At 51.8% G+C, this 23,434-nt stretch overlaps 8 protein-coding genes across 8 annotated transcripts; 4 read left to right on the top strand and 4 right to left on the bottom strand.

Moving 5' to 3' along the window:
• Positions 1-230: 230 nt before the first annotated feature.
• COCCADRAFT_93041 (uncharacterized protein) lies at positions 231-2,664 on the top strand (the record flags this gene model as incomplete). Its single annotated transcript, XM_007712915.1, has 2 exons — positions 231-267; positions 317-2,664. 2 exons carry the CDS (start codon positions 231-233, stop codon positions 2,662-2,664), a joined length of 2,385 nt encoding a protein of 794 aa, XP_007711105.1.
• A 213-nt stretch (positions 2,665-2,877) lies between these two features.
• On the bottom strand, positions 2,878-5,201 carry COCCADRAFT_92964 (uncharacterized protein; the record flags this gene model as incomplete). The annotated part of the gene is made up of 2 exons (XM_007712914.1): positions 2,878-4,393; positions 4,444-5,201. 2 exons carry the CDS (start codon positions 5,199-5,201, stop codon positions 2,878-2,880), a joined length of 2,274 nt encoding a protein of 757 aa, XP_007711104.1.
• A 1,412-nt stretch (positions 5,202-6,613) lies between these two features.
• COCCADRAFT_4064 (uncharacterized protein) lies at positions 6,614-7,772 on the top strand (the record flags this gene model as incomplete). The annotated part of the gene is made up of 3 exons (XM_007712868.1): positions 6,614-6,731; positions 6,782-6,928; positions 6,988-7,772. The coding sequence occupies 3 exons, from the start codon at positions 6,614-6,616 to the stop codon at positions 7,770-7,772; spliced, it is 1,050 nt and encodes a 349-aa protein (XP_007711058.1).
• A 532-nt stretch (positions 7,773-8,304) lies between these two features.
• On the bottom strand, positions 8,305-10,727 carry COCCADRAFT_4063 (uncharacterized protein; the record flags this gene model as incomplete). Its single annotated transcript, XM_007712867.1, has 2 exons — positions 8,305-10,587; positions 10,635-10,727. The coding sequence occupies 2 exons, from the start codon at positions 10,725-10,727 to the stop codon at positions 8,305-8,307; spliced, it is 2,376 nt and encodes a 791-aa protein (XP_007711057.1).
• A 464-nt stretch (positions 10,728-11,191) lies between these two features.
• Positions 11,192-12,447, top strand: COCCADRAFT_4062 (uncharacterized protein; the record flags this gene model as incomplete). The annotated part of the gene is made up of 6 exons (XM_007712866.1): positions 11,192-11,353; positions 11,422-11,463; positions 11,513-11,618; positions 11,666-12,199; positions 12,250-12,322; positions 12,375-12,447. The coding sequence occupies 6 exons, from the start codon at positions 11,192-11,194 to the stop codon at positions 12,445-12,447; spliced, it is 990 nt and encodes a 329-aa protein (XP_007711056.1).
• Positions 12,448-14,378: 1,931 nt separating this feature from the next.
• On the top strand, positions 14,379-15,348 carry COCCADRAFT_4061 (uncharacterized protein; the record flags this gene model as incomplete). Its single annotated transcript, XM_007712865.1, has 3 exons — positions 14,379-14,475; positions 14,536-14,977; positions 15,042-15,348. The coding sequence occupies 3 exons, from the start codon at positions 14,379-14,381 to the stop codon at positions 15,346-15,348; spliced, it is 846 nt and encodes a 281-aa protein (XP_007711055.1).
• Positions 15,349-15,796: 448 nt separating this feature from the next.
• COCCADRAFT_92963 (uncharacterized protein) lies at positions 15,797-20,833 on the bottom strand (the record flags this gene model as incomplete). The annotated part of the gene is made up of 5 exons (XM_007712913.1): positions 15,797-16,578; positions 16,629-17,124; positions 17,171-17,806; positions 17,852-20,394; positions 20,455-20,833. 5 exons carry the CDS (start codon positions 20,831-20,833, stop codon positions 15,797-15,799), a joined length of 4,836 nt encoding a protein of 1,611 aa, XP_007711103.1.
• A 789-nt stretch (positions 20,834-21,622) lies between these two features.
• On the bottom strand, positions 21,623-23,290 carry COCCADRAFT_35788 (glycosyltransferase family 62 protein; the record flags this gene model as incomplete). The annotated part of the gene is made up of 4 exons (XM_007712912.1): positions 21,623-21,970; positions 22,018-22,337; positions 22,389-23,068; positions 23,184-23,290. 4 exons carry the CDS (start codon positions 23,288-23,290, stop codon positions 21,623-21,625), a joined length of 1,455 nt encoding a protein of 484 aa, XP_007711102.1.
• Between the last annotated feature and the right edge of the window lie 144 nt (positions 23,291-23,434).

Genomic DNA, 23,434 nt, shown 5'->3' with positions numbered 1-23,434 from the left:
GTACCATCTGCGACTCTTGCTGTTGTAGATTCAGCTTGCGTGGTGATAGGATCACAGACCAGGTACAAAGTATCAAGATAGAAAAAACATGCCGCGGCCTGTGGTTCCTGCAGATGCGATCCACCAATAAGGCGAGTGCAGTTTGACCCCGCTAATCGACCCCACGCGAGCGGTTTGCCAAAAGTTCGTGACACTGCATGCCGTCCTATGCGCCACACCACAACAGCGCCATGGCTTTGCATGACTTGTTGGGACAGCTGCCCGCTGGTAAGTGTTTGAAATTCGATTCTGATATCCAGTCCTGACTTTGATTTAGAGGTACTCCTCATCTGGCACGACCATCGGCTTCCTATTTTGCTCTCAGCGCTCGTAGTAGCGACAATTGCGCGCCTCATTATTTACTCGCGCGACCGAAGAGAGAAGCTACCGAAATCGCCCGTGCCTCAGTCACCTATCGAAAAGCAAAAAGTCGAGCTCAAGCCTGAATGGCTCCCAGAATACACCACGACCCTCACGTCTCCAGATCTCAATGTTGATAACCACGCCGAGGATGACACAAGCGCTGTGGTCGCGGCCACAAAAGTAAAGAAGGGGCCCAAGATGGTCAAGGGCAGGAAAATACCGAAGAAGAGCGTAGCACCAACCCTGACCTTCGATCACAAAACGGACAAGATACAGCCCCTGGTCTTCTTTCAGTCGCTTTCAGGTACAACCGAGCGCTATGCCGCACAATTCGCAAAGACAATCACAGAGTGGACGACTGGCTGTGACCAAGCTTCTTCTTTCCTCAAACCTCAGACCCACGATATTTCGTACATTGAACACGATGACTATTTTATAACCCCACCAAAGGCCGACCCCAACGTCAAGTATTTCTATATCATCCTCATACCCACCTACAACATCGATACCGTCCTGGATATATTTATTGAGAGTCTTCAAGAAACACACAATGACTTCCGTATCGATACAGCGCCATTGAGTGGGTTGCTTGGATACTCCGTTTTTGGGTTTGGAGACAAGGAGGGATGGCCAACAGAAGAGGAAGGCTTCTGTAGTCAGGCTAGGGAGGTTGACAAGTGGATGGCGAGATTGACGGGCAGAAAGCGAGCATATCCTCTTGGCATGGGTGATGTTAAAGGTGATGCAGAAAAGCGATTGGAAGAATGGAGAATTGGAGTTCAGGACGCGCTGGTCGAGCTTGCTGAAGGACGAGGACTTGGTGAGGGTGTACCAGGTAGTGGTGATCCTGCTGAGAGTGACGAGGAAGATGTGGATGACGCTGAAGAGGGAAATGGTCAATCTTCACGAGTTGACGACGTCGAAGACTTGGGCTCCATGGTTAACTCTTCGTCATCGCCGATACCCATTGATTTCACAACCTATAAGAAATCTGCGCCTAAACTCAAATCCGCCCCTGCTCCAAAGGAAATGGTCCCCACTACTTCTCCTACTCATGCTGCTCTCACAAAACAGGGTTATAGTATTATCGGCTCGCATTCCGGTGTCAAGATTTGCCGATGGACCAAATCTGCACTACGCGGTCGGGGATCCTGCTACAAATACTCCTTCTACGGCATCGCCTCGCACTTGTGTATGGAAGCAACCCCATCTCTATCTTGTTCTAACAAATGTGTCTTCTGCTGGCGACACGGCACAAACCCCGTCGGCACGACCTGGCGCTGGGTCACAGACGCCCCCGAGATGATTTTCGACGGCATCACAGCAGCGCACTACAAGAAGATCAAGATGATGAAGGGCGTCCCCGGTGTACGAGCCGAACGCTTCAGCGAAGCAATGCGAATCCGGCACTGCGCCCTAAGTCTCGTTGGCGAACCCATCTTCTACCCACATATCAACGAACTCCTTGACATCATGCACAAAAACCGCATCTCCACATTCCTCGTCTGCAACGCGCAGCACCCGGCCCAACTCGCCTCGCTCATCCCCGTAACCCAACTCTACGTCTCCATCGATGCCTCCAACAAAGACAGTCTCCGCAAGATTGACCGACCCCTCCACCGCGACTTCTGGGAGCGCTTCTGCGCTTGCCTCGATATCTTACGTAACCGCCGCTTCGAACAACGCACTGTTTTCCGTCTCACGCTCGTAAAAGGTTTCAACATGGCTGAGGAAGTACGCGGCTACGCTGATCTCGTCGAGCGCGCGCTGCCTGGGTTTGTAGAGGTAAAAGGTGTAACGTACTGCGGTACGTCTGCTGCGGGGTCCGCGGGACTCACGATGCAGAACGTGCCGTTTTACGAGGAAGTTGCAGAGTTTGTCACCGAATTGGAAAAGGAATTGAATAGTAGGGGGCTACAGTATGGTATTGGGGCTGAACATGCGCATTCGTGCTGTGTTCTTTTGGCGGATCGGACACGCTTTATGAGGGACGGGCGGTGGGCTACTCGGATCGATTTCGAGCGGTTTTTCGACTTGAACGAGGGGAAGGTACAGGGAACGCGTGTGGATGACGGCAAGGTCGTGGGATGGAGGCCAGAAGACTATGTTGGTGATGAGACGCCTGAGTGGGCGCTTTGGGGTAATGGTGGATTTGATCCCAGAGATGCGAGGGTATATAGGAAGGGCAAGGGGCCAAAGGCAGAGGCGGAGAAGAGTGAAGGGCAAGCGGAACAGACGAAGAAGGTGGCTTTGGAGTTTTAGATTGTATAGCTAGAGATAACTTGCGAGTAGAGCAAGAAAAGGAGTTAAATAAAAGAGTTGATATCTTGTCATCTATCGAAGAGTAGTTGTAAGGTATCATGAAAATTAAAACGTAGTTACATGTCTCAAGGAAAATATATTGGGAAATCTAAACCATACGGATATCATAAAACGCCAATTTTTTTTTTAAAAAAAACCCCCCCACTCATATCATCATGCTCGCTCAAAAAGAAGCGGCTCCTTCTCATCCGCACTCAACCTCTCCTCGCTCTCACCTTCCCCCCTCCACTCCTTCAACCCCGCATACGTGCCCCCCTTAACAATCTCCTTTGTCTCGCCCACCGTCCCAAAACAACAATGCTCGACCTTGCCCAACGGCCCATCCCTCGGATCATCCTCAAGCAACACGCCAAACCGCAGCTTCGTCTTTGTTAGATCCTTGGGAAACGGGTCGCCACCGAGACACGCACCCACGCTTAGATGGTCGAGAGTAGGGTTTCGCGTTGTAACCATGATACGCGAGAAGAGGACATCGGACGCGACGCCGTTTTTGTACAGGGACCATGCGCCGACGAGGACAAAGGCGAAGGTGATGGCGATGACGATTGCGTAGCCGATCCAGAGGGATTGCATGTAGTAGACGTATACCATCATTGTGCGAGATTTCCCACAGGGCGCGTTTTGCGTTTCGGCAGCGACGAGGTTGGGGTCGCTGAGCAGGGTGATGATCATGTCTTCGAAGAGGTCCTGCATTTCTGTTTTGAGATCGACGAGCGGGTACGATGTGGTGCTGTTTGCGAGGCGGGTTTCGGAGAGATCGGTGTAGGTGATTAGGACGTTGTTTTTTTCGATTTTGCCGCGGAGGAAGCGGCGGAGGAGCATGCCTAGCGTGTGGTAGGTACTTGCTACTTTGTATTTTCCTACATCGTCGCTGGGCCGGATGAAGTTTTGTGCAGGAGAGGCGGTCCAGTCGTTTTGTTTCTCGTCCCATTGGACGGTCGTATCAACGACTGGAGCAAGGAAGTCGCGCTGTTTGCGTGTGGCGTTCTGTCGGGGGCTATAGTCCATTTCAAAAGTGTAGTTGGTATAGTGCATGACGCATTTGAACATTCTTGGTTCGTGGACGGTTTTCCATGTCTCGTAAAAGGGCGAATCAGGCGCGTATGGCTGGTAGGTGTTGATTGCGTAGCCTATCCAGAGATCGGGTTCGCTCTGGATGACACCCAACATGTCGCCTTTGCTTTTCGGATCCTGGTAATGATAATCGCCTTGATCTACATCCGCGTAGTAGGTAACGTTTCCTTTCGGCGCAAGTATGTCTATTGAGAAGGGAGCCTTGGCTTTGTCGGCATCGCTGAGATCATCGCATTTATATCCTGGACCCAAGAAATTGATCGAATAAGTGCAGTTCCAGCCTTCGCCGCAAAAAGACATGGCTGCGTTCTCGCGGGATTGTGGCTTCTGCATGTAGACGCTGCTAAAGGCCAGGCGCCGAGCGGTCTTGGAAGGCTGGTCATAATAATCAAACCAACCAGGCTGTTGAGCTCTGATATCCGTTGTATTGAAAAAGCTCAGAGATTTCTTGTAGAAAGATTTTTGGTCTCGAAAATCGTAATCTGCTTCCTGGCCAAAGTTGAGGCTGGCTACCGAACACGTTCCGTTCTCATGCAAGGTACTTAGTTGAGAGGTAAGTGACGCTGGAGAAAGAACAGAGGCCAGAGGTATCAACCTTTTCGTACAGGTTAGCAAGGTCAGCTTCTTAATGACCACTTGACTTACCACGTGCAAGCGGCCATCAATGTTGCAAGCTTGCCATTGCGGGTCATTTCCCAGTTCATGAAAAATTGCGTGGGATCCTCTGTTGCCGAAAACAAGCCATCGATGCCCTTGATTGTCATGGCTTTCCGTCGAAACGTATACCAGATACGTTGACGATTGCACATGATGACGCACCCCGCGAGCGTACTCTTAACAAAGAAGGCTAGTGCTGTGCCGTACCTGACCATCTTCAATTGAGCTGTAGCCGGTTTTCCGTCAAGATATGAATAGAACAAATGGTGGCCCACTGCTGCAGCAAAACCAGCCAGAAAAAGCGATATTATCATCGCAGGAGTGGTCCAGTATATGTGCCATTGAGCTAATTCGCCCGATCTCCGGTCTAGTATAGCCTGGGTATCGGCATCTCTCGACGTGCTGTTGTATAGCGCGCGGTTTATTGTATACGACGACTCTCTCTTTGACTGTAAAGAGGGCCCCAAACTAGAGTTTCGCCCATGAACGGGTGCATACTGATCATTGCTCTGTGCAAACCCGAACACTGACCGGGGATGTAGCCCATTCCGCATGCCTTCATCCGAGTCGTGGGGTGGAGAGCGCCCACGGGAGCCATACGTGTCGCTATCGTCGAGGGACGGTCTGGATAGGTGGGCAAGTTCGATGGGGTCGTTGTCTGCATGGAAGGGGTCGTAGGGCTCGGGCCGGGTCTGTGGGGATACATCGCGCGACGAGTCGCTGGATGAGGGTTCTAGAGAGGTCATGGTAACGTGGTTCCTCGGGACCTTGGGCTATGGCGGGCGAGGCTTGTATCATAAACTATGTAACGAAGCTAGAGTGTCGAGCGACAAGTTGCACATGCATTATGACACGCTCGCACAGCATTCTCGAGCTGAAGGGGCAGCGAATGCCTAAGGGCCGATTTCGCTTTTTGTGGAACCTGGGGAAGAAAACTCTATGGCAGTCGACGCTGTGCGCGAAGACGATTGCTGCCTCTTTATGCGCGGCGTTGTCTGGCTGTGGTGCTGCCAGTGGACAAAGGTCGGGGCGTAGCGGATGACGGGCCAATGCTCGGTCATTGGTAGGCGATCACACACTAATCATCACTGCGCCTGAGTGGCTTAAAGCTGGATCTCTTCAGGGAGCTGAGAGGCAGTCTGCTCGTATTTAGCATACAATTGTGCCACAATCGCTTCCGCCACCGTTGTTGTTCGCTGCATGCTCGTCGACGCGTATTTTCGTTGACATGATGCTTGTTTTCACCGCCAAGCGCCACGACGGGACAGCCTGTTCTCCACCAAGGTCATCAAATATGATAGGATGAGACGTTTCAGCCGAGATTGTATGTGTCTGGAGGACAACACTGGGAGTGCGCTGTTTGATAACCGGCTCTTGGTCCATGAGAGGCTGCCTTGTTTCCCCGATGTCTGACCCCCGACCAGGTACTACTACAACTAGTGTACACCACACTACGCTCGGGATAAGCAGCCAACGGAGTGGCGGAGACTGACACGCGTCGAGGTTGAACAGTGTATGCTTACTGTGTATGTGGGTATGGAAGGCAATCGAAAGTGGTGCGGGGCATGGCCAGGGCACGACACCACGCGAAAGCATCGCGTCCTTCTTCCTCTTCATCAGACCCACCCGCCGTAAACCCGGGGAGCTTACAAATGCACGTCGAGTAACTATCTCCCTCGCCATTCCACGGCCAGACATGTACAAGTATCTCACATGTCCGAGTCATCTCCGCCTTGACACCGGCCTGGCCCTGATGTCTTCGATTTTCTCCTCACTCGCCGGGGCCGGCAGTTTCTAAGCTACAGTACAACGCGGCCGAAGCGACCAATTTGGGTCTTGGAGATTCCTGATCGGCCAACTCGCCACTTATTTCCTACGCTAAGCACCCATGATACCCGCACTCTACAAGGTTCTCCCAGTTGTGACGTTAGATTGAGTTAGCAGCCATCCTGTTGTTGCGTCACTATCGGACCTTCGAGGACCCCACATCCACATGGCAAGCCCTGTACATATATAAGACGAGAGACCGACATGGCGGGAACGGCATCAAGCTGCTGGTATCCCTCAAAAGACCTAGTATAGCTTCCATACGGTCAAAGTTTATACTGTATAATCATAGTCTGCGCATTTCCTGAATAATCTTTTACGTACAATCAACATGGCACCATCAACCACCAAGGCATGGACCGTCCAAGGAAAGGACGGCTTCGAGTCTCTTAAGTTTAACGAGCAGGCCAAGGTACCTGAGATTGGCGACAAAGATGTCCTCGTCAAGAGTACGTAGCGTGAGCAATTAGCCTTTGTAACAACGCTAACCATGCAATAGTCCATGCCGCATCTCTCAACTATCGTGACCTCATTATCCCCAAGGGCAAATACCCCTTCCCCATGAAGGACAACATTGTCCCCGGCTCAGACGGTGCTGGTACCGTAGAAGCTGTTGGCAAGCACGTTACCCGTTTCCAGCCTGGAGGTATGTACAGATTACGCCAAAGCCGCATCGCCTAGACCAGGATACTAACATTTACACAGACAAGGTCGTCACTCTCTTCAACCAGGGCCACATCGCCGGCTCTCTTGACGCACAATCCCTCAGTACTGGTCTCGGTGGCGCCGTAGACGGTACTCTACGTGAGTACGGCATCTTCGACGAGGCAGGCCTCGTCAAGGCCCCCTCCAACCTCAACATGCTCGAAGCCTCGACCCTATCCTGCGCAGCTCTCACAGCCTGGAACGCCCTCTATGGCCTCGAGTCGCGCGCCCTCAAGCCCGGCGACACAGTCCTCACCCAGGGTACCGGCGGCGTCAGCATCTTCGCCCTGCAATTCGCAAAGGCAGCTGGCGCAAAAGTCATTGCCACCACTAGTTCCGCCAGCAAAGCCGATCTCCTCAAGAAGTATGGCGCAGACCACGTCATTAACTACAAGGAGACGCCAAACTGGGGCGAGGAAGCCGCAAAGCTCACTCCCGGTGGTGCAGGTGTCCAGCATGTAGTCGAAGTCGGTGGCCCAACCACAATGGCACAGTCGCTCAAGGCCGTTGCCATTGACGGCGTCATCACCATTATTGGCTTCATTGGTGGCGGCGGAAAGGACCAGCCTACTTTCCTCGACTGCTTGAACAACATTTGCACCGTCCGCGGTATCCTCGTCGGCTCACGGCTGCAAATGGAAGACATGTGCCGCGCTATTGAGGCCAACGACATCCACCCTATCGTCGACGAGAAGGTGTTTGAGCTCAAGGATCTCAAGGAGGCGTACCAGTACATGTGGGACCAGAAGCACTTTGGCAAGCTTGCTATCAAGGTTGCTGCGTAGAATATATGTAAAATCAATTGCACACGAGTGGGGCCATGTGTATATAAGCCTCTAATGAAGATAATTTTAGCCATTTCAAGCAATGTTTTCATTTCCATGTGGATCGCTATATTGAGCGCGTTGAGCAAAAACTCAACTATACAATCTCCCTTCAAGACTTTGTCCTAACCATTTGTACAAGAAGAAGCAAAAAAAGCAACGCAAAAAGTTCTATACTACATGAATGCTTGGACACCTTCGTTTAGAGTTTCCAATCGAGCCTACTACGTGCCCATCGGACATTCAAGAAGAAAGGCCGCGTTGGGGTGAGAAAATCGGAAGAAGCCTCTGTCGGCCGTGGGTATCGTATGTATGTGTGGGTGGGTATCAATTCGTTCCGTGTCGCCTTCCCGTAAAAAAACGACCGTAACACCGTCGCTATGCGCCATGCTGAAGCAAGAATTTTTTTTCCTGCCATGCTTCCAAACCATGCAATGCTATGCAATCTGAAAAATGAAATTCGTTTCTGTCCGACCAAGCCGTGTCATCGTCTTTAGTCCAGCTCCGTTGTGGGACGTCCGGCGAGCAGAGTAGCTGCGATGCGCTTGCGTGCGTCGTCCATGCCGTTAGTGGCGAGCACGAGCTTTGTATCGTCGCCGCGGAGGAGCGTTAGGGCATTTAGGAGAGTAAAGACGCCACAGTCGCTGCCGTTCAACTGCTGACTGCTGCGCTGAGTCGTGCCCTTGGACCACTCGTCGGCAATGTACAAGTCACCAAGCTCCTTCTGCAGATATTCATCGAGCTTATCAATGTACTTCTGCCCGCTGAGACTCATCGAGTCGAGGTATTCGATGGACCGTTTCTGAGGATAAACAGCCAGTAGACGCCAATGTCCTCGGTCGCAGATGGGATAGAGGATAAGTTTTGCATCCAGATACTGCTTGCCTTTGAGCTGGAACCGGTTGGACCAACGCGATGTATCCGCAGTGCTGTACCAAAATGATGAGAATGCATGGACAGGAGGAGCCGGTCCACCGCGCTTATGCTCGAACCCTGCCTCCTTCTTCTTGGCGGCTACCAGAATCGAGAGATACTCGTTGACAATATTGTCGTTCAACCAAGCCCTGGGGTCGCCATTGAACAGTTGAGGCAGCAGTGTCGCAAAATCCCGCGCATAGAGTTTCTGATCGATGACCCACTTGTCGGCCTTGAGTCCATTGCTGGTATTTGCTGCCGCAGTGTACAGGGTCTTCATTTCTTCTGGAGATAAGGGCGTGATCAGTGGTTTGGGTGGGGGAGGTGGCGGTGGCGCCAACGCGAGCTTGGTCTTGAAATCGTTGTGGAGATCTTGGACAAGCTCGAGGGATAGTGCCGATTCCTCAAGCGAGTCATCAGAAGTGTCAAAGGTGTCCAGAGGGACGCCATGGAAACCACTATCATTGGCATGAGGATCGATTGCTGCGGCCTTGGGACTATCGGCCGCTGAAGACTGGGGTGAAGATGGGGCCGTATCAGATGTGGCCTGTTGATTGCACTGGAAGTTGTGCCAGACTCCCCGTACGGGACTGGAGTTGATAATCTCTAGCGTAGAATCAAGCATATCGCTGACTTTTTCGTCACAGTAGAAAAATTTTGTCCCTGCATGCTTTGCCCATCGTACGGATGGTCTAGGTGGTGCGTCAACAAGAAATGATAGGTCGTTAGCGTATTCGAATTCGGGACTAGCGGGTTGGACGTTGGGTTGGTTAGGCGATGCGTCGATTTTGGATTGGGCCTCCACTTGCTGCGGTGATGACGAAGCATCCGGCAAATAAGAGAGGTCCTGATCAACAGCCGGGGTGGGGGTGATTTCAGTTGGTTCGGACTCGGCAAAACCTTGATCCGCGGATCTTATTGTTGAAGGTTCCGTTTGTCGAGTGGCTTGGATACGTCTGTGTTCTGCGCCAAACTGTATCTTCACTAGTTGACGGCGCAGAGGTGTGACAGAGTGAAGTTTGGTTGCGCGGGGTCCGGTGCGTTGTGGGTTCTGGGCTGTTTCCAGATGTCTCTTGAAGAGGGACGGAGCAGGTTTCTGGGAGACCGGGCGGGCTGACGATTGCAACTGTGGAGGGCCGCGTGACGACAATGATGATAATACGGGCTGCTTAGGCCGAACAGGGGAGACGCGGCTAGCGGGCAAACGAGTCCGCGGGCTATTCCAAGCCACATGCACAGGCGAGCCTGTTTGCGCATTGCGAGGTGGAGTTGACGTGAGTATGTCGTCAAAAGAGAAATCTATGCTGATGTCGCCATCTTCTTCGTCATTGATTTCGGGTTCGGGTTCGGGTTCAGGTTCGTGGCCAGATAGGTGTGCCTCAAAGGCTGAGCTAATGTGCGCGTCTCGCGTTTGTAATGTGGACTGAATGGGTGCGGTTGGTTCGCGATTTTCTTCAGGACTGGCTGTATGGTTTCGGAATTCTGGCTGTGCGAGAGATGTGTGCTTTTGACGTTGGTTCTGGCGACGCGCCTGATTCGCGTGCACGCGTTCTGAAGGTGATGGTGTCGCAGCTTCATCGTCTCCATACCCAGCAGCGACGAAGCGTCTCTTGTTGGAGCCAGAAGAGCTGATGACTGAGATTGCCTTGATTTTTTGCTGGTGCAGAAATCGGTTTGCGATGCGCCTTGGTAGATTGAGCAGGTTTGCGACATTCACTGATGCTACAAGTTTCCCGATGATTGTGAGGACAGAAGTTGGCGCGGGTTCGGGTGCGGCTTCTTCGGCGATCGAAAGTTCTTCAGGCCAAGCGCCCGGCATGTGAAAGGAGGAAGTCGAGGGGGCCATTGCCTGTTGCGCCTGCTATTACTGTGAATCACGGATCGTGCACAGCTGCAATGACGGCTTACCTGCAGCTGGGAAGCGTTGAAGCCATGGGCGGAGTGCGGCGCGTCTGGAGGGGTGCTCGAGAGGAAAGCGCTGTATGAGCGCTTGTTGGACATTGTCGCTGTTGCCGATCGCGGTGGGAGGCGACGATGTGCAACCGTGACACTGGGGTGGTAGAGTGGAGAAAGGACGAGGTCGCGGATGCTGGGCAGAGCTGGCCGGCAGTAGCGCGAACTATAGTTCGCGCTAGTGACACTCACGTGACATACTGTCGAATCAATCGGGGCCTGGAGAAACCATGTTCCAGCGCCGCCCGCCTTGCGTGGATGGAGTGCGTGCGTAGAGTTGATTCACCCTGTATTCCTGTGTTCAAACCCTGCTGCCACGCCTGATATTTGCCTGCACACCCCACAACCCCCTTGGATTCCCTCTCCCACACCCTACCAGTCCACACGCCCTATCGCCCGTACTCGCATCTGCCGCACGTCATTGGTCGAGTTTGAAAGGGAAGAACCCCTCGACAGCTCTACACCACAACACCCGACCACCCCACCTACACCAAACCCGCCGCCCCGCAATCATGGATACCAACATGGAAGACGTCAAGATGCCCGAGCCCATGCAGCTGTCGTCTGCCCCCACGTCTGAGCCGACCACAATTCCCACCCTCGATGGCTGGATTGAGAGCCTTATGAGCTGCAAGCAGCTGGCAGAGAGCGACGTGCAGAGACTATGCGACAAGGTATGCGCTGCTCGCTCGCGCTGAAAAATTGCAAAAGGTTGCGTCTTCTGACATCGGTTGTGCCACAGGCCCGCGAAGTACTCCAGGATGAGTCGAACGTGCAGCCAGTGGTAGGTGCCATTCTCTGCTGCCACCCCCTATATACTCACCATTGCACAGAAATGCCCCGTCACAGTATGCGGTGACATACATGGCCAGTTCCATGACCTGATGGAACTCTTCAAGATTGGTGGCCCCAACCCAGATACAAACTATCTCTTCATGGGTGGGTCCCCTGCCTCACACGCACTGGCTGTATGCTGATTTCCCCAGGTGACTACGTCGACCGTGGCTACTTTTCCGTCGAGACTGTGACTCTCTTGGTTGCACTCAAGATTCGATACCCCCAGCGTATCACCATCCTCCGTGGTAACCACGAATCTCGTCAAATTACCCAAGTATACGGCTTCTACGACGAGTGCCTCCGCAAGTACGGCAACGCCAATGTTTGGAAATACTTTACAGACTTGTTTGACTACCTGCCCCTCACCGCCTTGATCGACAACCAGATCTTCTGTCTCCACGGCGGTCTCTCTCCCAGTATCGACACGCTCGACAACATCAGGGCGCTTGACCGTATACAAGAGGTGCCTCACGAGGGCCCAATGTGCGACTTGCTTTGGTCCGACCCAGACGACAGGTGCGGTTGGGGAATATCACCTCGTGGTGCCGGATACACTTTTGGACAGGACATTTCAGAGGCATTCAATCACAACAACGGCTTGACGCTCGTGGCACGTGCTCATCAGCTTGTCATGGAGGGATACAACTGGTCGCAAGATAGGAACGTTGTGACTATATTCTCAGGTATGATGCTCTGTTCTAACTTGATGGCTTCAACGGCTTACATGTCATAGCACCAAACTACTGTTACAGATGCGGTAATCAGGCCGCAATCATGGAGATTGACGAGCACCTGAAGTATACCTTGTAAGTGTCTGTCGGTCCATCATATACTACAATTCTCTAACTCCTACTCTAGCTTGCAGTTCGATCCTTGCCCACGAGCGGGCGAGCCCATGGTATCACGAAGGACCCCAGACTACTTCCTCTAAACGAACCCATCTGGGGCTCTTGCCTGCAAATCTGAAGACGGTCGCACTTGGGCATGATCCCCAAATACACTGTGTATGACTGCGTTTCTGTTGACAAAAGCTATCCCTGGTTCCGATGCAAGTGCATGACATCACCATGTCCTGTCTGCGATAGGACTATGCGGTGTCTACGGGGAAGCTGAAGCAGCCACGCTCGAGTCGCCTGGAGTGCCCGCCGTACAATACCTTTAGTTATGCCCCTATCGGTGCAGAGCTAACCAATAATGAAACCTGATTGCGCTTCCTACATCTGTCGATTGCATTTGATTGTCGTTGTCTTTGTTTTTCTGCCTTGTCAGCTTCAATTGGTCCTTCTTTGTCGATGCTTCGTGATTGTTCGATTCCACTCTCCGTATACAACGGCAGTATGAGCCTTTAAAAGCAGAAGCTATGTACTAAGAAGTGAACCAGAAGGGCCGATTTCAACCCATGCGAGCAAACGTACCGGCGATTCAGCGCAGTTGTAATTGCGGAATACAGCCGGCGAACAACGGGGACGAGTGTCATGCATAGACCAAGTGCTGACATGTGAGATAACCGATCTGGCGGGATAGATGACGCAAGATGCTAAAGTTCGCCTGGAAATACCATAATCAACTTTACAGCTGTCATCTGAAGTATACGCTGTCTCACTTGACATCCGCCTTGCCGTCAACAACACCCTTCTCTTTTTTTCGGCCCCACGCAGTCATGCATCCTAAGCCAAGCCGGCTTCGTCGTGTTTGGCCATGGTAACGGATGCACGTGCTGACCCAAAACGTTCGCTTGTAGATGCCTCCTGAGCGCAAACTCAAGTCTGGTCTGGGACAGCACGGCAATGCAGCCCACAATTATCATCATGTAAATGTATGCGCCAACACGGTACTTTGCTTACAAATGGAAGTTATGACATCTACAATCTGAACTTCCAAGTTTAACCAATGCCACAAGCTTTTCCTTGGAGGTACACTACTACTGAAGAGCAAGTCTCACTCGAATCTACTACTATCCATCAAGCGCGAGTCAGCGCCTCCTTTTCGATTCAATACCCAACTCGTACCTTGGAAACATGATTGAAATAAATCTTTCCCAACAGGACCTCCCCTCGGCCGAACCCGTCCGTTTTGCAGCCCTTGGTGGGACCCCCCTCCCAAGCCCTTGTCGCCGCGCCTGGTAATGCAGTTACGGTTTCCAAACGTGCAAGCTACCCGCTTGGCTCCCCACTTATCCTCAAACGAGGCTCAACATATGCCGTGGAAGCATTCCGATATACCTTCTAACGAGGCTCCAACCAAAGAGAGAAGCGAACCAAAGAAAATCAACGATTAATAATTCCTGTTCTCCTTGAACTTGGCGAATGTTCGTTTTAGGAGTAAGTGCAACAGTTGCGGCGGCTTGGGTATCCACATGAATGAGTCTCATAGGGTGGTTAGGCTCAACTTGGAGGCATACCCTCAGGCCACTTTTTTCCTTTGCGTGTTTGAGATGCGGGTTTGGCAGGAGGTGAGGATGGAGATTCGTGTGTGGGAACGAGAGGTTGCGCGGCCGATTCAGGCGCATGTGGACGAAGAGAAACGGGGGGGGGGGGGGGGGTAAAGGAAAGTGGAGGTTGGTGTATGTGATGTACATATATCAGGCAGATATTCTTGTAAGCCTCGTTTTCTTTTGTTGTCTCTCTTTGTTGCCAGTCTTCTTCGCACCTTTTTTTCACTTCGCATCACTCTTTTTCTTTCTTCTTTGACCTGCGCTAGTCGTAGAAACGGTCGTTATATAATACTTTACAATTTTTTACCATCTTTCTTGTCTGATTTGAGGACTAACCGTTGAACGGTTTCTTTGCGGTCCAATTTTGATACCCTCGCTACACATATTTGTAAAGCATCAAAACTTTATTTGAGTATTTCAATTCCAAGATGAAGGGCTTCGTTTTGTCTCTTGTCTTTGCTGCCACGGCGGCTGCGCTCCCTGGCGCATCATTCAGGACGGCTGGCAAACTGCCCGCTATCAAGAGTACGTTCTTATGCTTTCGTATTGCAATTGAAATTCACGTTTCCTAACACTTTCTACCAGGAAATCCCCTCCGCCGCGCCAGCCAGATAATCCCCGTCGTTGTTGGGGGTCCCCAAGACACATTTGTCCCCAACTCCATCACTGCCGCCGTAGGCGACATTGTACAGTTCCAATTCTCAAATGGCAACCATACTGTCACTCAGTCCACCGCTGACACCGCATGCACTCCCATGGATGGAGGCGTGCACAGCGGCCACATCCCCTTTGAAGATGGCCAGACCGAAGTTGGAACTTTCAATATGCCCATTACGAGCACTGAGCCCATGTTCTTGTACTGTGCGACCGGCCCACATTGCCAGTTGGGCCAGGTTATGATGATTAACCCGTCGAATGCGACACAGTTGGCTGAGTATACGAAGAAGAGCCAGCAGAGCAGTGCCAGTGTTGATGGTACGGATGTTGTGGGTGGAACGCCAGGCAAGTTGGCTTTGGACGCTGCTGCGTAAGTTGAACAATATCCGCCTTATGATTTTCTCTGAGCACGAGCTGATTTGTTTCTTATACAGTTTTGTACCTGCTCCCCCTGAGGAGGGCGCTGGTGGTCCACCTCCTGCCGAGGCACCGCCCGCTGAGGCACCACCTGCTGAGGCACCAGCAGCAGAGACACCCGCTGCTGAGGCCCCCGCAGCCGAAGCACCAGCAGCCGAAGCACCAGCAGCAGAAGCACCAGCAGCAGAAGCGCCAGCAGCAGAAGCACCAGCGGCAGAAGCACCAGCGGCAGAAGCTCCCGCAGCAGAGACTCCCGCCGTAGCAGCCCCAGCCACCATAGTCGTCCACCCCGCCAAAAGGGGTTTCCAAGGCCGCATGAACTAAGCATCTGAAAGGGGCGCAAGGTAGAATAAGGGAAGATATCAAACACGGAATGTGGAAGTGGGGGTAAGCTTTTTTTAAGACAAGCTGGGGGGTTGAATGAAACTTTTTCAGTATAACGTATATATTTGTGCGAAAAATAAAAGGATTCGACAAGACCTAACGTTCTTTTCTTTCTTTCCTTGATATTCATTAATATACAAGGTGACAAAGTGATTGTGTCCATGTGTGCAAACATGCCTCGCAGGTATCGTGGAAAAGAACCGGGTAGCAATCAAAGGAAAAAAAGGGGGAAGGAGGGCATGTTTGCAGAGAGGATAAATATGTCGTGCGTATCAATTACATACTCCCCGTCAACAACATATCGTCTAGTACTACACAACTTGTAACATGGAATCGTCTACTCTAGCAACAACATCCCAGAACCAACTATTCCGGAAAGAAAAAAAGTCTAATCATCTTTCCCCTCAGCTTTCTTCTTCTGCTCGGTCTCTTCTTCTTCATCATCCTCATCGTCCTCGTCAGTCTCCTCATTTGCCCCATTCTTCTCCCCATTATCCTTCGTCCTAATTGCAATATCCATCTCCCGTTTCTCTACCGGCGGCACAGGACTCTTCGCGGCAGCCCTCTCGTCCTTACTTGGCCTCGGGCGCGCCGGCTTGCCCGCCTCTTCGGGGAACAGCTCAGCGAAGAAGTTCGGCTGGAAGCGATTGATGCGCTTCCAAGTCTCATGCCAGAGTTCTTCGCGGTCTGGGTTTTCGTCGGGCGGAGCGAGGTAACCTCCACTGCTCAGGACAAGAAGCATGTTCTTGAGGTTCTCGGCTACGGCTTCTTCCATGTCGCCTTGGCCGCTGTTGCCTAGCCGGTCCATGATACTGACAATGGTGATCCAAAGTTCTTCAAACAGACCTTTTTCTCCTTTCTCGCCAAGGCCGTCCAGGAGGACTAGATAATGCAGGAAAACTTTGCTGAGGAGAGTGGCAGCGCGGACTCGCGTTTCGCTCATACCGAGAGGATCGGATTGGTACACTTCTGGTTTGAGGAGTTGGGTAATGAGTGGGATGAGCACTTCACTGAAGATGGAGGTCCATTCCTTGTGGTCAGGAGAGGCAAGATCAGCGGATAGGAGAGTGCGCTGGAGTGAGACAAAAGCTTGTTGACGGATGGAACGACAAGGGTTCAGACATTGGTGTGCAAGCGTCTTCAGAATAGGAGACCAGTATGCTGTCCATGCTGCGACGTCATTAGCATGTGTATGTGTAAACTCAAATCAATCAATTTACCTTTGGTAGTCTCAAGATGAGACTGCTCGATAAAGTTAGGTACTCGGCTGGACAACTGGAATACGATGCTCATTGCAGTACTGCCTCGTACGACAATCTCACTGTTCTCCGGCTTTTTGAGCTTCTGTCCCTTGTTGCGCCGTACTGCTTGGTCATACAACTGCTCCTCCCGTGCGCCCACTTGAGCGGCGGTTGCAAACTCATTGAGAAGCGCAATTGCAGCTTCATAATTGTCTGCAGTGATGCCTGGCTGTGGTGATGTAGCTAGGTCCTCCACAAGTAAAAAGACATCTCCAGCGGCATCAGGTACATTGGCTAACCTGTTAAGAATAGTCCAGAAGTCTGGTGAGCCTGCAAGCTCACTGCGAAGCGCGTTGGGTCCCTTGCAGCAATCGCTCAATCCCTTGAGGATTGGTTGTGCACACTCCTGCAGCAGTGAATCGTTGAAGCTCGAAAAAGTGTGCATAAGAACTGGCGCTCGAATGAAGTCGTAGTCCTAATCATATTAGAAGACTGAAAACACCTTGCGTATTGATACTCACATTGCTAGCCTTGAGCAGGCTCAGGAGGTAGTATGCCGACCGGGCAACTACCACATAATGATGCTTGGTAGCATCTCGAATGACCGACGCCAGCGCATCGATCACATCCTTTGCAAGGTCTTTGACAGTCTCTTCGTCACGTAGGGCCAATACAGTGGCTAGCTCAAGAACAAAGACCAAGCTGGGGTCATAAAGGGGACCCTTGCCTTTCTGTCGAGGACCAGGTGTTCGTGGACTTGCACCTGGAATTTCAGGCTTCACCACGATGACTGTTGGTGACCCATCTTCGGGCAGATGCCGAAGTAATGAATCAAGTAGTGCCCTGAGAGAATCTACAGGTAGCTGACTGATGTTTGCAAGGATGTCTTCGAAATGGCACTCCTTCACCGTATCTACAGTGCAAAGTGTGTACTCTATCTCCTGGTCCGATGGCTCTGGCGGCTCATCATTAGCGAAGCTGGAAACATAAGATGTCAAAGCTGAGAATATTCCCGTATCGGCGGGACGCTCAGCACGGTCAATGACTTGGGCTGGGTTCTGGAGGGGTATTGGTGCTAAGGCAAGGGTTTTCTGGAAGGAAAGGAAGTAAGGCGGTATCAGCGAGTTGACAAAGAGATTGACCATGATGCGGATAAGCTATCAATGTTAGCGATATCCTGAGTACACAAACAGGAGACTTACATGTTCCCATCCGCCTCTTATCGATGCTTCATTGCCTTTGATCACCTGGAACAGCACGACGGTTGCTAGTTGCGCTCGGGCATCGCGACCAAACCGGACAGCAGTCTCGCTGACCATGACACTCTTCTTGTCGGCCTGAACCTCAGTGTTCAATGAAGTGCTCGGGGGCACATCAGGCGCCAATGTGCTTATGTACGAAAGGCACGAGATGATGCGGTCCAAAGCATCGGTAAGCCCATATTTCGCTGCAATCTGAGCGCACTGGTCAAAGCCTTGCACAACGCGTGAGAAGACAGCATCGTCAGTAGCGGACATGAAAACATATGCCAGTGTTGCTACAATGGGTTTCCAGGTAGCAGCAAACATGTCTGCGTCGAAAATATTGGTTTCACAGATGACAATATCTGATGTTGACTGACACTTGACGAGTAGCTCTTTCCACGCATGCTCATAGGCGTTTCGGTCGCTATGCTCCTCAGGCAGGATGATTTCACGGTTCTTGATAGACTCGTAGATTTTCTCCAAGAACTCTGCGTCAAAGTCCTTTCCGTCGTTCACACCCCGTACATTTCTCCTGAAGTCTTCCAGTTGCATTCGCTTTTGCTTCATGTTGGGGTTGTGCTGGTCGGTGTTCAACATGATAACTGCGTATGTGAGAATGTAGATAGCGTCGCCGTTGACAATGCCTTCAGGCTTTGCCATTTTGAAGTATTTTTCAGAGAACTCAGTGAGAATTCTTTCAATCAGTGCAGATTCTCCAGGAAGACGGAAAGCATGTAGAAGTTGGCGGAGCGCTTCATCAATGCGCTGCCCAGTGAAGTCGAACAAGTCGATAAAGGCACTAAGTATTGCTTCATTTCCTTTCTTCGAGATGAACTCTCCGAGAACTTTCTTATCAACTCTCGTTGTGCCTTTGACGAATTCAGCGATGCATTTGGGATCATCGGGGTCGGATATAACGCCCTGTGACGCTAGGTACGCGATGCCAGCTTTGGGCTTCTCGTTGAATTTGGTTGCACCCTTGATGATGACGGCCTTGCGTGCCCGCTGCTCACGAAGAGATTCGACACTGGGGTAACCTTCAGTCACTGGTTCGTCGTCCAAACGATCGGCCATGGATTGCACAAAGCCGAGGAGGGCATCCAAGCAGAGAGGAGGTACATTGACAGTACTCCAGGTTGCGGAGTCTGGGAAGGCGTTCCTCGAGAGAAGTCCCACAATGTCCATACAGACATCACCACGGTCAATCTCGCAGTCATAGTTGACAAACAGCTCTGCCATGTATGACGATATCCGAACCAAGCCGCCCAGGTTCTCCACCATGGCTTCTCGGGCATCGGGTTTTCGGACGCCTCCCTCCAAACCCAACTTTTGTCGATCTTTAACAGGTACTGGGGTCGAACGGCCACTGGAGCTGTTTTGTTGCGGCGGTTGCTTTATGAGACTCGGCGCCTGTGGGACACCTTCGTATAATGAAGGCTCAATACCAGGCTCTACTGGTATCTCCACCCTTGGAAAGAGGCAAGCCACTAGGTAAGACAGGTAAAGCTCTTGTTGCAGCTTGAGCACGTTCCTACATGTTGCCAGCAGGGTACCAGCGACTCGCAATGACTCGTTCAGAATCGCCATGTTGTCCGACCTGACCAGTTGGAAAATGTGCCGACACAGGGTATCCTTGGCCAGGTTTGCAAGACTAGGATGACTTGCGATTGAGGGTCCAGCAACTTCAAGTGCGACATCGACAATGCGCAACGCCATGACACGCATAGTATCAGTATGCTGTCGGTCATGCGGGTCCAGTAGATCGACCAGTACTCGAAACAGTTCTCTTATAGACGGCAACGAGTATGGCTTGATTTCGACAGCGGACTTAGGCTCCCCATCTGCAGCTGTCGCAGGAAGATCCAGAGTACTACTCGCTGGATTTACGGTGCTTTCGTTATCTTCTTGGCCCTTATCGGGGTCACTTGAAAGCTGTAGTGCTTCCACCTTATGCTGTGCAGCATCGCCTCCGCCGTCTGCTGTTGGGTCCATCCGTAGGCCGTCCTGCTCATCTTTGCCTTCGAGCTCTTCGTCCATAGCCTGCAGTTCATCTGGCGACTCAACCTCGAGGGTCTTCAATCTCCTGAATATAACCTGACACATCGAAACCATGGCCACCTCAGCAGATCGTCGCAGCACCTCGGAGAGTCGTGCCTGACAGCACATGCTCAAGCCTGTTTCCATCATCTCGCATACGCTCTCGTCACCGAGTACCTCTCCCCCACGGCCCGATATCATGACTTCCATCAACCTGAGGATGCGGAGCAAGACAATCTCGTCTGCCGCAGAGTCGGTGGCTTCGAAACGGCAGTGTGTAATGGCAGAAGAGAGCTGCTGCATAGCTTCTGGTAGGCGTGGAGAATCGTAGCCAATAATGCCATATGACAGAAACTTAGTAATGGCAATCAGGGCGAGTGAGGTAATGGGCGCAGATGTGGAAGACGAACGGATAACTTGTAGGAAGGGGTGAAGCATAGAGGGCGTATCGAATGTCCGAATATCTGGTGCGGTAGCATTAGCATAGTTCTGGAATGGAGCCCATTGGGAATGAATCTCCTTACTTTTGCAGCCCTTGAGATCATTCCTTAGGCGCGCAAATGCAGACATGAGGGGATTGTCTTGCATGCTTTTGCCCTTCTTCCCCCGCAATCCCCATCTGCTTGGAACAGCCTCTTCTGGTTCTCCTGCGCTCACAATGCCCTGTCCTGTTCGATCGCGCCGCTGTACGGTTGGAGCCTTGTTGGAGGAGCTCCCCAATATCGCCGCGACTGACGAATGCGCCCAGCGGGCATGCTTTCGCATCGCCGACGTGACGGTGATACATTCTGTCACGACGAGAGCTACTGGGTTGACTGCGACGGTAATGGGGCGGGGGTCCAGACTTGCGACCGTCTCTTGGAGGGTTGACGCGCCATTGTCATCGCCGTCGATGCTCGACATGGTGCCGGAAAGCTGATGTGTAGTTGCGTAAGTGGTGGGGAAAGTATTGCGCGCGACACGGTGTCGTTATACTGGCGGGCACATGGACAACTATATGCTACGTTCAGTCGATTGGAAAGATGACACGCATTCTCCCAACTCTTTGCTGTTGCCTGAAAAAAGGGAGACGTATTCCAGAGCCTCTCGAGTGCGATTAGGAGTCGTCTATTGACAATGTGTCCGTAAGTACTAGGCAACTGGCAAATGATCTATTCGGTGATCTGGCGGATTAGCTCTAGTACGCAGCGGAGTTTCGGAGGTGCTGAGACGCAACGCTGATCGTGCCAGGGTCCTAAGCAAACATCCTACGTAGGGCCAAGCACCGCCCGAATAAACACCAGTTGGAAACCCCAAGACCGACTTAAGATAGTGTCAAATATTACTACAGATGAATAGGCTGCCGATTCTACTGCTGAGTCCCTAAGCGCCTTGTGATGCAATAATTGCTGTCTAATGTATGCAACCCTTCAAACTGGTTGTCTAACGCCTGCCACAAGAGAAAGCAACAAGCTCTGATTCCTACAAGCAAATCCAGCTCAACATTGACGTACTACATGCTGGTGTTATTGGGTCCCAGCCAAAGCATGCAGTGAGTTGAGAGAAACCAACGCTCCAGATGCGCGCTCCCAGTCTACCCAAGTCGTTACTGTCGTTGCCGTACTCGCGCATCCCCACTGCACGCACGAAACTGCATCAGTAGAAAGAAGTCCAAGTCTTGTAGCCCCTCGCATTATTCATGTACTGTAGGCGCTACGACTTGTCCTCCTTCCTCTCAATTGGCTTCTCTTCTTTAGTCTCTTCCTTCTTTTTCTCCTCTAGCTGCTTGTCCTTCTGCTCCCCTTCCTTAGCCTCGCTCTTTGCCTTTTGAATTAGCTCTTGAACTGCGGCCTTCTCCTTCTCCCAGTCGCCCTTCTTTTCGTCAAAAGACTCTTTGATCTTGGCCTCCTTGGCCTTCTTGGCCTCTTCTTCAGCCTCCTTCGCCTTGCGTTCCTTTTCCATTTCTTCCATATGCCGAATGTCGTCGACGCTAGGCTCGTAAAGATGCCAGATGGTATAGTGAGGCAGACCGACGACTGAGAACTTCATGCGCTTGGCCATCTGCAATATGTTAGCTTCGTGGCATGAGAAGAGGTCGAATATCTTACCTTGCCGAATCCTTCTGTCTCGGCGTGCTTCTCAAAACTGAATGCGGGGAAGTGGCAACCGGCACGGAAGACCTTGGCTTTTGCAAGAATACTAACACCACCAACACCATCAATTTCCATTTCCATGTCCGGGTCACCATAGGGGTCGCGAAGGTATGCCAAATGCGGGCGCCAGGTCGCGTACTCTGCGTAACCTTCTACAATGACGGCGTCCTCGTCGAGTGTGTCCGCAAGAGCAAGCGCAGTCTCGGACTCTTGCCAGGAGTTTAGATCGTATGGTTGTTCTCCGCCAAGCCAGTCTGGGAGCGGTCGCCAGACATCTGAACGACATGTTAGCAATGAATACCTCTGCTATATGAAGTGAAACATACTGGGTACAATAACATCTTTGTTATGGCGCATGAGATCCTCCAAGATGGTGAACGGAGCAGTCTCCACGTCCACATCTCTCCAGTATACCCAACTATGTGTAGGCCGTAAAGCAGCACTCAAGAGCCAGTTGCGGGCTTGTGCCATTGACTTTCGACGGCTAGCCTGTGCAGCGAAACCATGGCGACTTTCAACATCTTGGTTGACCTTTTGTCCAAAGTCCTTTTCCATGATTGAAATCTCTCCGAATTGTTGCTTTGGGTCCGGGTCGGCCTGCAGCTCCTTCAACTTTTCCGTCAGGAGTGAAATTGTGTTGTCCTTGGAATCTCCAACCAGGAATGCTAGATCAATGAGGTTGTGTGGGTATGTGAGGTTCTTGAGGTGGCTAAAGAACATGGGCAAATGTGGGGATGCGTCTCGCAATGGAGCGCAGAGAAGTATCCGCTCCTCCCTTTCCCATCCCCTTGCAGTGCCCTGGACATTGTTCAGGTCGTAGTATCGTACCGTCTCGAGTTGCGAATCGTCGCTCGAAGTGATGAGGCTCAGGGGTCCGGAGCCCAAATTTGGTCGCAGGTTGGGAAAAAAGAAGAAGAGCGCTGTAAAGAAAAGCGAGCCCACAAGCAGCAGGCGCTGTATCAGCGTCCTTCGCCGTCTTAGGGCAGGCTGTGACCGCGGCTGGAATCTAGAGGCACAATCAAAGTCAGGACGTTGTGTAGCCAGAGTCGTGGGGGTAAAGGAGGTGCGATGCAGAGGTAGTGCGCTGGGGTTGCGCTGTGCATTGCGGTGTATAGACGTACTTGTGAGGCTGTATGGAAAAAGTACCTCCTCCTTGGGAGGGGTATGCCCCGTTGGAAAACGCATGGCGATGCATTTTCCCTTTTGACGTTGAGTATGAAGGAAGCATTCGTGGAAGACGGGCACCAGATAGTATGGATCGGTCCCTTTGAAACCCTGGTCAGCTAAGACCTCCCAAACTACACGGCTGCGCCACGGAACAATGATGCTCTGTCCTCCCCTATCCTGTCAGGGGAGAGGTGTAGTCGGCCGT

The sequence above is a fragment of the Bipolaris zeicola genome (genome assembly GCF_000523435.1).
Source record: "Bipolaris zeicola 26-R-13 unplaced genomic scaffold scaffold_51, whole genome shotgun sequence".
NCBI lineage: Eukaryota > Fungi > Ascomycota > Dothideomycetes > Pleosporales > Pleosporaceae > Bipolaris > Bipolaris zeicola.
Note: the sequence above shows the minus strand (reverse complement) of the source record. Positions and strands in the feature narration are given on the sequence as shown.